The 12685-nt window shown below is 38.6% G+C and overlaps 1 protein-coding gene across 1 annotated transcript; it reads left to right on the top strand.

Annotated features, from left to right (window-relative positions):
• Positions 1-230: 230 nt before the first annotated feature.
• psmc6 (proteasome 26S subunit, ATPase 6) lies at positions 231-9973 on the top strand. Its single transcript, XM_015028126.1, has 14 exons — positions 231-359; positions 768-847; positions 1367-1406; positions 2392-2444; positions 4411-4478; positions 4962-5076; positions 6031-6118; positions 6274-6335; positions 6408-6531; positions 8245-8306; positions 9060-9180; positions 9260-9340; positions 9453-9524; positions 9614-9973. The coding sequence occupies exons 1-14, from the start codon at positions 275-277 to the stop codon at positions 9730-9732; spliced, it is 1170 nt and encodes a 389-aa protein (XP_014883612.1). The 5' UTR covers positions 231-274; the 3' UTR covers positions 9733-9973.
• The last annotated feature ends 2712 nt before the right edge of the window (positions 9974-12685 follow it).

Below are 12685 nucleotides of genomic sequence, written 5' to 3'. Positions count from 1 at the left end.
GTTATATATGTATACATTGTACATTCGGATTGTATATTTGGAATAGTTAATGCTACTAGGATATATATATAAATTTTATAATTTTTAAACTTTTATTTATTTAAATTATGAAATTTATGCAGGGTTATAAGTGTACTCCAAATGTACTGATACATTTTGAGTAGATGTTAAAATCCTCATCAACACTCTACCAGTTGGTGGCGGTAATGCATCAGTAAGTTGTTTGCCAACCGCCAATTAATACCAGACGAAGAAGAAGAAGAATTTGGGAGTCATGGCGGACACGAGAGATAAAGCTTTGCAAGACTACAGGAAAAAATTACTAGAACATAAGGAGGTTGACGGACGATTGAAAGAATGTAATTGAAATTAACATTTGTATATTTTGCGACGTAGAGCTTGTAGTTTTGTACATTCGGATTGTATATTTGGAATAGTTAATGCTACTAGGTTAGCTCGAAGGCTAGCTTTTGCTTTGTCATGTAGTTCAGCGTTTTCACTTCAGTCATCCGTAAACTCCACTGTTGTTTTTTTGTTCAACAACTGACAAAGAACTGTAAAGCACCATATACTAAATTATTCAGTGTCGTATGTGTCTTTATCTTTGTGCATGCTGGTGAGAAAAACATTGTATCTATGTGTTTCCAACAACGAAACCGGCCCATATAAATAGTGAGCTAGCAAGGCAGACTGTGAAAACATTGTCTCTATATCTTAACTTGTGAATTGTAAATTCTATCCTGTTGGCGTTTTGGTTTCATCGCTAGTAAGAGAACAGCTGAGGGAACAAACGAAGCAATACGAGAAGTCAGAGAATGACTTAAAGGCTCTTCAAAGTGTTGGTCAGGTAAGATTCTGCATTGCACTATATTCATGTATTAGTTGATGGTGAGTTTATATCTTGAGTTTATAAAGGAAAATCCTTTCAGTAGTAAGACGTTACAAACTAAATTGAATTCAGTGCGCTTTACTGGAGCTAAACCGTTCATGCATGCAATAAGTTTTTCACATTTATTTAATTATGGAGCAGCATGAAGTCAGGCTTCATAATTAATAAATAAAACAGTTAATTACATAAAAATAACTAAAGCTAGATATTAAGTCGAATAGTGAAAAATTCTGTGTTTTATAATTTTGTTTTTTTTATATGATTTTATTTGGGCAGTCTTGCCCCTGCTGTGTTTTGATCTCATTTTTCTCACATATCAGTGACATAGAGGAATTTGAAATAGTTGGACCAGTGAGATCAATGGTTAATTTTTTTCCCATTTTAAAAGCACTTTAGAATTTGTCTTTAATGTGTGTCTATAACTTTGCTGACAGTTTAAACCACATCATGACCTCATCGTACATTTGTTCTTTGCAGATTGTTGGAGAGGTGCTAAAGCAGCTTACCGAAGAGAAATGTAAGCATCTCCCTAACCCCATGATATTTCATATCTCTTCATAGTTATATGTCCACTTAAGACATTCTAGTTTTCATCCAAGAGTGAATAGGTGTCTCATGTAAAAAAGACATTCAGCATAAAAAAGTATATTAATATAATGAAAAAAGGTAAATTATAATGTTACTTTGGAACTGAACGTGTACAAAAACTTTTAAAGGTTTAACTGCTCTACTGTAACATAGCTGTTTAGCATTATTCTGATGATGTTTCTGTCATGCCACTTGAACTTTTATAAGCCTGTCTACAGTTAGTTTACTACCTCATTTGACCCTTGTATGTCATTCTAAACATGTGGCAAATGTAGGACAGTTACTAATGTACAGCTGCTGGAAAATATTGAAATTTCTACCTCAGATCCAGAACCTGCAGCACATCTTTCTCTTCTATACCTTGGATCCTTGAAGAGAAAAATAGATAATGTCTGCATGTTTTCAGTTAACAATAGTCACCACACTGTTGCCAACTCAGCAAGTTTATTCCTATATCTAGCTACATTTCAGAGAAAAAAAATTGGTATTGGCTAAAATTGGAATCAACAGGTCAGGCTTTATAAAGATTGGTGATATGCCAGAAAACTGCAATCGGTGCCAGTTCTCTGCTGCACTGAAGCAGTTTCTGTTTACAGTTTTCCCACCCTGCTTTGGTTTATCCCTCCTGCAGTCTTAGCATGACACTCAGGAAGAGCGCGGCCGATGTCATGGTCAGTCAGCGAGAACTTGCTGGGATAATTTCCAGTAATTTCCTGCAGCCACAGGGGGTAAAAACATGTAAAAGTGCATGCAGGGTTAATGTGACCCTGCCAGACCCTGTACAGGGTATTAAACTCACACGGGGCCACTCGACCCCTGTTTGGACAGCAGAAGGGTTAAAACAGACTACTCCTTTGCTTGAAGTTTGACATTTGATGTTTCACAGTTTTGTTTTTTTTTGCACTTCCTACCAGTCATTGTGAAAGCCACCAACGGTCCCCGATATGTGGTTGGATGTCGCAGACAGGTGAGCACACATAGTCATCATCCAGGAGTATCAAATTATTTCAATATAAGTCTAGGATCAGTTCTGAAAAACTTTTAGTTATCTTTTTTTTTTTTTTAGTAAATATTACATTTCATTTTTTGAATATGTATATGTTTCTCAATAATCAATAGAAAAAATATCTATTGGCATTACATCATTCAGGCCCTTCTCAAAATCCTGACCAGCTGACATCAGGACTTTGATGGCGACTCCAAAAAGTTGAAATCCTTTTTTTTAAGGCAATTCCTAAATAATTTGGCACTTTGCTTATGAATGTCTTCCATTTAGAAGAGCTACGTGTACCCAGGATTCAAATTCCTTCCACATAATATTTTATTGCTTTTTGTTTTTCTGTCAAAACAAAGAGTAAACATAAGGTGAGCACTGAATTCTGAGAGGAGTTATTAGAAGAACAGCTTTAATAACATACTGTGTTTTGTTAGAGGGTGTCCTCTGTTTGTTTTTTAACCTGTGGTTACAATGTAGCCAGAAAATATGTTCTGGCTACATATCAACAAAGCAGTTGAAGTCCTATGCCTATTTAAAAGGAAGTCTGACTTTGCCTTACAGGCAGCATGGTCATATTAAAATAGTTCCATACACTTGCTAAATCATTCACCCTGTGAAGGCCTTTACAATGACTGTTCATCATCAGACCCATTAATGATAATGAGCTGACATCAGTTTACGCCAGACCTACTCAATGAAGACAGTCCTAGTTGTTTGAAGGGTCTTATCATCACTCCCCAATCTGGATTTTGTTTTCCTGTAATGAAGCCTTTCATTTAGTTCTGTAACATCTTTGAATTCAATTCAGTTCTTCTTTAGCACCAAATCACAACAAATGTCGTCTCGAGGCACTTCACAAGAAAAAAATAATTTCAATTCATTAATGCATATATCTCAATAGATCCTAGTTGTTAAACTTTTTTTTTTATTCAAATCAGTTTTAAAACATTTCTTTAAGGAAACCCAGCAGAGAGTCATTGAGTCATTTCTTGCATCTTTCACTCCTGTTTCACAAAACCTGGATAGCGGATTGAGCCAGGATTTTCCAGATATCCTGGTTTAATTAAGCCTTGATTAGGTTTCTCAAAAGCAATATCATATAAGTTACCATGGTGATTGATCCTTTGCATTGAAAAGAAAAATAGATAATGTCGGCATTATCTATTTAATATAGACATTAAATAGATAATGTATCAAAAAAAGAGCTTGCCTGCTCCTGTCCAGGCTAACAGCCAGGCTTAGTTAAGTTTCTGACCGAATAATCAGAAATCAATGAGTCTTGTCCAGGATTATGTTTTCTGTTTTGGTCTCATCACCCTGCAGTAAAATACCACTAATTCATTTTGGTATTAAGTCAATTAGTATTTTATTTTAACATTATTATGGTAGAATATATCATTATCAACTTTAAAATGTTGGCGGGCTGCACAGTTGCGTCGCTGGTAGAGCTGTTGCCTTGCAACAAGAAGGTCCTGGGTTTGATTCCCGGCCTGGGGTCTTTCTGCATAGTTTGCATGTTCTCCCTGTGCATGCTGGGTTCTCTCCAGTTCTCCGGCTTCCTCCCACAGTCCAAGAACATGACTGTCAGGTTAATTTTTCTCTCTAAATTGTCCCTAGGGGCGGGTGTGTGTGTGTGTGTGTGCGCGCGCGCGCGCATGCATGCATGCATGGTTGTTTGTCCTGTCTGTCTCTGTATTGCTCTGCGACAGACTGGCGACCTGTCCAGGGTGACCCCGCCTCTCGCCCAGAATGTTAGCTGGAGATAGACACCAGCATCTCCCAACCCCACAAAGGAACTGGGGTGTAGAGAAAATGGATGGATGGATCTTTAAAATGATCCATGCAGACTGTGTCACAGTTTGATTGTTTTTCTGAAGACCGTGGCAGTGTTGAGAACTTGGAAAAAATTTAATGACTACAATATTTATCTTTTCAGTTGGACAAATCACAGCTGAAGCCAGGCACCAGAGTGGCTTTGGACATGACTACACTCACTATAATGAGGTGGGCTACAGACTTGAACACTATTCACTGCAGTTTGACCTAAACTTACCACATGAAGGAGGTACAACATAAAGGAAGAAAAAATACACAATTAGCTAAAGCAACATATAAAATTAATAAAGCAAAATTATCTTCGCAAATAAGCTAATATGAAAGTGACAAATATTCCAACCAGTAGTAGCCCCTTCCAGACTTATTTGACTGCTCATTATTGCTACCAGTGGTGGAGAAAAAGTTGGAACAGAAGAAATTGATTTTGGAATGTAATATTTAAGATTTTCATTTTCCTATGTGCAGTCAGATTTGTAGCTGAGACATAGGAGTTTAAATATTTACTTTCTCAGTGATTCATAGCAAATCTGAGTTTATGTTTTATGCTCTGACTAATTGACTTTGAGAAAATAATCAAGGAGAGTTTTCCTTCTTCCCACCATGGCAGTTTGTCATTTGTATCTAAGATGTCTCCCTGTCTGTCGGGCAAAGGTATCTACCCAGGGAAGTGGATCCTCTAGTGTACAACATGTCCCATGAAGATCCAGGCAGCGTCTCCTACTCTGAGATTGGAGGACTGTCTGAACAGATCCGTGAGCTGAGAGAGGTATCAATTAATCAATCAAGTTTATTTGTATAGCACTTTTCAGCAGCAAGGCTGTTCAAGGTTGGAAGTACTTTATAACTGGGTGATGTGCTCTATTTTCTTGGTTTTAGTTAGAACACCAGCAGCGTTCTGGATTAGCTGCAGCTGGAGAATTTTATTTATTTTTTGGCAGTTATGTGCAGACACTGTTGCAGTTATTAATGTGACTAAAGTTGAACACATGGATGAGTTTCTCTAGATCTTGCTGGTATAACTCTTTAGATGCTTTCCAATCTGTTCTAATGTCCACTCAGCAGCAAAGCCTGTGCTGTTCACTAGAACACTCTGTCACATATGTAATGATGGTGGCTAACTGTGTGTTGGCAGTGGAAATATATTTTGTTCAACTTTGGCACAAAAATCACAGAAGAGGGGTTCTTTCATCGTAATTGTTGTTGGACCAAAGACATACTGCCGATGTGGTTTTTGTGTTCTTTTTTGCACAAAGCTTTCATGGGTCCACAAGACACACCGAGCTGTTGCAGTATACATCACTGTATTTTGCTATGTGTGTGTTTTACAATGGCATATTATAGAGACAGTGATCAAGGCACAGAGAAACGACTATTGTGAGTCAACAGGTTCAGAGGAGGAAATGGTTACGCCCTGTCTTGCACACATGGTCAGAACAACAGCTCATGGAAGTTGAGTTGCACTGTTTTCCACATAGATAACTGTTTAAAAAATTCAGACCAATCACACATGGAGTGGGGCAGATAACATGAGGATGGATGAGAATAAAATGGTGCAATTTTCATCAACGCCGATAACTGACGTTGACATTTCAGCTGGACCATGCACAGAACTTAAGATCAAGATGAACTGTGGACGTATTGTGTTATGTACTGTAAGAACCTCAGGGAATGTCATTTGACTCATCGCGGATTGAAAAACCTGCCTTTTCTTACTTTGCAGGTGATTGAACTTCCTCTGACCAACCCTGAGCTCTTTCAAAGAGTGGGAATTATTCCTCCAAAAGGTTGCCTGCTTTATGGGCCTCCAGGTAGTAGCTGGACAACTTCACACATTTATGTTTTAGTCACATTAATTTAAGTTCAGAAACATTTATAAGTAGACATTTTCTTTATTTTCTACTGTTTTTGGCTTTTCATAAATGTTTCTTAACTTTAATTTTAACTTAATTTTATTCTGGACCAGGCACTGGGAAGACTCTTCTTGCTAGGGCCGTGGCTAGTCAGTTGGATTGCAACTTTCTGAAGGTGAGCATCAGTCCTTTGTGCAGTGTTCAGCTCCATTCTACAGCCGTGTGACAACGTGTCTGCACATTACAGGTTGTGTCCAGCTCCATTGTGGACAAATACATTGGTGAAAGTGCAAGGCTCATTAGAGAGATGTTCAACTATGCCCGGGACCACCAGCCGTGCATCATCTTTATGGATGAGATTGATGCCATTGGTGAGGAATCATGCTAGCTCTCTGCTTATTTGATTGATTGTAGATTATATAGTCCCTCTGTGTGGATGGGCAGGGGTCACATTATAGGAAGATCATCTGTAACCATGCCAAAAAGATCAGCGTTTTACACTAAGCACAATGTTTGTGGCCGGACAGTAGCCAAAAAAGTTCAGTCACAAAGAGCAAATCACCCATTACAGAACAAAGTCCTTTCACCATCACCACTCAATAAAGACACTGGCGCCTCAAAAAGCTCTTTGAAAAGGTCAGTCTTTGCAGTCTTTCATTTAACTAGGTAAAGCCTGCATGTTGTAAACCAAGAGTGGTAGTAAAAGCTGCAGCATGGATACCTGCATGCTTGACAGGATTGCAGAGCAAAATCCTTTAAAGAACTTGGGGGAGCTTCACCAGAAATGGACTGAGGATCTCAGTGGACCAAGATCCCCTATATTGAGATAAATCATACACATGGGCTGCAAATGTCACATTCTTGTGAACCAGAGACACCAGGAGGAGGAGTGGAGAGGCACAGGATCCATGGTGCTGTTGGGTGGTCTGGGGTGCCATGTCATCTGCTGGTGTTGATCCACTGGGTTTTATCACCTCCTCAGTAAACATGGCCATCTAGCAGGACATTCTACAGAACGTCATGCTTCCCTCTGCTGACCAGCTGTATAGAGTTGTTGGTTTTTATTTCCAGCAGAACCTGAACACACTGCCAAAAGTACCAAAAGCTGCTTCAGTAGTGTTCCTGTTCCTGATTGACTAGCAAACTCCCCTGACCTTTAACTGACCCCTCCATGCCACGGCATAATTGAGTTTGACTTTCTGAGACAAATGACAAGAAATAATGAACTTTGTACATATTCTAGTTAAGTTATTTAGGTTTACAAACCACAGTGTGTTTTCTCAGCAGACTGGCTGATTTCTGCTGAATCTTTTGTTTTTGGTAAACAAGCTGCTCACTTCAGAGTCGGCAGCAAGCACAACTTATTGTTTGAGGTTTAAATAAGCCAAACTGCCTTCAAAGGCTGAGTAATACTATTCTGATAATGTAGAGAGGATAAAACCCGATCCACCCATCAATCCTGGCTGGACTGCAGCTGAATTTCTAAGGGGGTTCTGTTTAAATAAGCCTACAAAATATAGTAGAAAACTAAACGAAAATTTCTGACATAAAGTCGTTAATCTACTTGTAGTCTAAACAGAGGAGTAGGTATTTTAACCTGTTGAGGAAAAGCAAAGTGCAGGAGTTGGACTGTAATAAGCTCAGCGCTGTGCATGTGCATGCAGCTCCACTCATATCAGCCAAACATCACTAAGCCTGTAGGGTTCAAACTCGGGTCCGGAAGTTTAACTGGTCACAGTTTAAAATAATATTTCTGCTTCATTTTGTCTTCGGACCTCTGATTAGAGTTAATCAGTCGGGCTGGACTTGATGTTAACAGAGGGTCTGCAACCTTTACAGCCAATGAACCATTTATGTCCCAACGCATCTAAATAAAATGGATTTAGAGCCACAAATATGACCTAACCTTTGGAAAAAAAAGACATCTTATTATTTATGATGAATATCTGCTACAAGAAATCTGTTGTAATTTTTAACAATTGGTTACTGTATGTTGTTTTTATTGTGTAAATCACTTTGAGCAAAGAAACTTGACTTGTATTGGGTCAAATACAATGGCCATAATGTTATTTCATTTTCTGCAGGTGGCCGTCGTTTCTCAGAAGGTACTTCAGCTGACAGAGAGATCCAAAGAACTCTGATGGAGGTATGCAATTAATATCATTTGCTGTGTTCTGGTGGGTAGGACATAACCACTTGGGAGAAGTCCTCTCATAATCTGTCTAGATTTTTTTCCTTCAGGTCAGCACCACAGAGCTCTATTTATAAAAACCTGCTGCCATGGAGATGTTTACTGTCCCTCTGAACTCTTAACTGTCAAAATATTTCATTGAAAATAAAATGGAACCAAAGTCAAATTGCTGTTTGTGTGAACAAACTTGACAAAGGAAACTGATCAGGTTTTTCTTACTGGAGTCTGTATATGAATTATGCATATTAGGATATAATTGGATATAATTGGATGTCAATTCAGATTGCCAAAATCAATTTGATTCACAATTCAGTTTTATTGATTTTTCATTCAGTTAAGGATATTACACAGTCACCATTTTACTTGGATATAGAAGACATTCTCAGAACTAATGCTTCAGGTAGTAGAAACTAACATGGTGCATTAATAAAAATATCAATATTTACATTAATCATGTATTTTTTTATTTAACATAACCTGACGAAACAAAAATGCAATTAATTGAATTCAAATCACCAAAACTAGTGGCGATCGTACAGAAAACTGCATCAACTGCAGTTTTTAAAAAGACTGATCTGCCGATTCATGATTGACGACAGGCTTGTTTTCCTTGATGGCGTCAGTCAAAATAACTGACATCAAGAAAGTCTAATTCAACCTCTGACTGAGATCTGGAAGATGACTCTTCTCTTTCCTGTGTTCGGTCAGCTGCTGAACCAGATGGACGGTTTTGATACTCTACACAGAGTCAAGATGATCATGGCCACCAACAGGCCGGACACCCTGGACCCAGCGCTGCTGCGGCCTGGAAGACTGGACCGGAAAATACGTGAGCATTACTTTCTGTGTTCATCTGTCAGCTCCATGTGGAAACACACAACAAGAGCTCTGTGTGTTCTCCTTTTTAGACATTGAGTTGCCAAATGAACAAGCTCGACTGGACATCCTCAAAATCCACTCCAGTCCCATCACCAAACATGGCGAAATAGGTTGGTACACAAATCAGTTTTTTATGTGTGTAAGTTTCTGTTTACTCAAAGTTAGTCCAGCACACAAAATCTTCTAGCATTAATTGTCTTGATTTCTTTGATATTTTCCCAGATTATGAAGCCATTGTAAAACTGTCTGATGGTTTCAATGGTGCTGATCTGAGAAACGTGTGCACTGAAGCAGGTAACAGTGCCACTGTCTGCTAAAACCCAGAGTCCTTCGCACACTTACCTCCTTGGTCAGGGTTTTTATGCTGACTTTTGTTTTCTCAGGACTGTTTGCGATCCGGTCTGATCGTGAGTACGTCACTCAAGAAGACTTCATGAAAGCTGTTCGCAAAGTGGCCGACTCAAAGAAGCTCGAGTCCAAGTTGGACTACAAACCTGTTTAAACCCTCCGTCTCAGATCTTTTTCTGGTTTAATGTTCTTCTCATTCACTGGCTTGTTGTCTTCACTGCTTCAAAGCCACAAAGACTTGGAGCAGTAAACATCAATGATGATTGAATGAGAAATTAAATGAAAACTGCTTTCTGTTGTTTATACCTCTTCAGCTCTGCTGATCATTCTGTTCTTCTATAAACCAATTGTGTAAAACTACGGTAGTTTGCAAATAAAGTGCTATTACAGATGTATTGATGTTTCTGTTTTTTGAGTCTGTTTCTGATGGTGTCATTTGTGCAGAACTTAGTATGGATTTTCTGAAATGAAGGTTCTGTGAGTTTCTGTTCCTGTAGCAGAAAGATGCAGATCTTTTCCCAGAGATCTACAGTTCCTCATTCATGGTGGCCTGACAGATGCAGTTTCAATGTCAAACAACTAACTGAAAATGTTTGCAGATATTAAAAACCTGTTACATTTGGTGTCATATCTGCCTAATTCAAACTTGACTATAATATCTCTTTGCTTTAAACTATATGGGGCATATAAAGTGTAAAGTGGCACCAGTTGTGCTGAGCCTGAAACGCATGCTTCCACCTTGCATCTGCACTGTTGTGCTAAGCACAGGTTAAGATGAATATATTCGTATGGTTTCTGTGGATACTGTATGTAGATATTTTCCTCCTCTCACTCCATTAATAAGTGTAGACATGATTCTGTTCCTCCTGATGCTGATCAATGTTTCCAGCTGTTGACATTCCTGATGGACCTGCTCCAGCTGATACAGTGGCTTAGGACAGACTAATGGAAATATGGTTTGTGAATATTTAGCATCAGTAATAAGATCCACCTGTTCTTGAAGCAAGGACAGCTCCTTAAGATTCCATTTTTACAGCAGCTTATTTCACTGATGTTCATGCCATAATGATGCATTATGAAATCACTAAAGTAACTGTTATTTGATGCTGCCTTTGTTAAACTGCAGTTATTTGACAGTGTAATTTAATTTTAAATATTCAGAAAAATGTGTAAGGTTTCAGAAAATGTTGGTCACAACAAACTAAAGAACATTACACTAATTTACTGAGAGTAAATGTAACATAAACCTTAAAGCAGAAAAACAGCACAAAACCATCACTTTGCAGTTAAATCTGTTTGAAAACGGTAAACTGATAAACCAGTTTCTTTCAAACAGAAATTATTTTCAAAGGAAGATCAGATTTATGGCACATTTATAATTTGCACAGCATCAACAATTAGAGGTGAAAAGTAAATCTACTGCTAATGAAGCCAACTATTTACCAATAGTTGGATTCCCAAAACCAGGTGAAACTACAAGTTTATGGAAACCAAGAGAACAAAGGACAGGACTTCTTGGCTTTGTAGGCTGTGAATGAGCTGCAGCCTCCACCAGCAGGGATCCAAGACTCAGGGTTTCTTCTCTTACTGGCGACTTGGTAACCACCTGGACAGTAAAGTGGACTGAAGTCACTGATGCTCTTTACAGAGCAGACTACCTGCTGAGTCCTTATGACCCTGAGATGACGTCAGGCATCGATTATGGAAGGGTTTTCAACTCCAGTCCTCCAGGGCCGGAGTCCTGCTGAGTTTAAATGTCTCTCAGTTTCAACACACCCGAGTCACATAATTAGGTCATCAGCAGGACTCTGTCTGCCACTTGATTCAGGTGTATTGAACCAATAGAGCTAAATACCCCTGTTCTATGGCAGGGATGTCCATCTTTTAGTTCTGTCTTTGATTCAACCAGCTGGTGTCGTGTGTTGGAGCAGCAGCTTCTCTACTGCTGAGAGGGAGTTGGATAAGTTGATCAGGACGGCCGTCTCTAAGGTGCCCCTTGACCCAGAGACATTACGATGTCTCCTACTCCATCTCTGAAGCCCTTGCTGAACTGGAGAGATCCTTCAGTGACAGACTGATGGATCCTAGGTGCACAAAAAAGCGTCCCGGAGAGCCTTCGTCCAAGCAGAAGTAAGATTATACACCCATCACTACTCTCATCAAACTCGGTAAGAGTTAACATTCCTGCAGGTAGTTGTAAGTTTTTCTTAATTCACTGTTGGCAGTTTTTTCCCCCACATCTTGTAATTAGTCTTTTTTCATGCACAAGTTTACATTATCCCAGTCAGTCCATTCATTTTCTTGTTCAATTGTAATAGTTTACAATCTTCTGGAACTGACTGGATGATGAATTCTAAAATTTTTTGAATGTTGAAATACTTACAATATCTCCCCTTGTTTACTGTGAAGACCTCAAAGGTCTGTCATAATTTTCATGCTGTCAGCTAACATCTGCATCATCCTCATTCACATTTGAATGGTAGTGAAAGAATCATGTTTGTTTTTTTCCAGAGTCTTCATTACCATTCAGGTAAGGTGAGAAGCTGCTGAGGGTGAGTTCTGGCACATTATCTGTCGTAGTGGTGACCATGCAATGCTCTCTATTCAGGTCAAGAAATGAAAGAAACCTTTATAAAGGTCTTTATTCTTCAAAAATTAATACAGGAGCTTGTGAGTTGCAAAAACTCCTAATTATTACTTCTCTGTCCTTCCACAAGAAGCCTCTACATTTATGAATAAAGACATTACACAACAAAAGCTAAATGATAAGCAACATATTCAAGGTATTTAAGGCTCCTGGCCTGGTTAGTCTTCTCAAAAATATTCAGGAATTTTCTTGGGTTAGGGTAGGGTTCTAGACTTGTACAGAAGGTTATCTTCCTGAAACAGTTTATCTTTCTGTCATAAATATTGTAAAATAAGGAAAAGACCCAGAAGAAGCTGAGGGATACAAAGTTTATCAGAAAATACTGTCCACATTTCTGTCGAATAAGCTTAAGACATTTATTGACCAACAACTAACCTGGAATAAAACCAGCTGTTTTTTATTCCAGGTCAAAATTTTAGCTCCAATTTCAGGCATAATATTTTAAACTGTTTAAACTTTA

The sequence above is a fragment of the Poecilia latipinna genome, unplaced genomic scaffold (assembly GCF_001443285.1).
Source record: "Poecilia latipinna isolate Pla-1442-1.1 unplaced genomic scaffold, P_latipinna-1.0 Scaffold114, whole genome shotgun sequence".
Taxonomy (NCBI): domain Eukaryota; kingdom Metazoa; phylum Chordata; class Actinopteri; order Cyprinodontiformes; family Poeciliidae; genus Poecilia; species Poecilia latipinna.
The sequence above is the reverse complement of the archived record's forward strand: the minus strand, read 5'-3'. Positions and strand labels throughout refer to the sequence as shown.

Coding starts and splice junctions, on each gene's coding strand:
- psmc6 (XM_015028126.1), top strand. CDS start 275: ATGGCGGACACGAGAGATAAAGCTTTGCAAGACTACAGGAAAAAATTA. Junction 4,479..4,961: donor ACTACACTCACTATAATGAG/GTGGGCTACAGA, acceptor TGTCGGGCAAAG/GTATCTACCCAGGGAAGTGG. Junction 6,336..6,407: donor TGGATTGCAACTTTCTGAAG/GTGAGCATCAGT, acceptor TGCACATTACAG/GTTGTGTCCAGCTCCATTGT.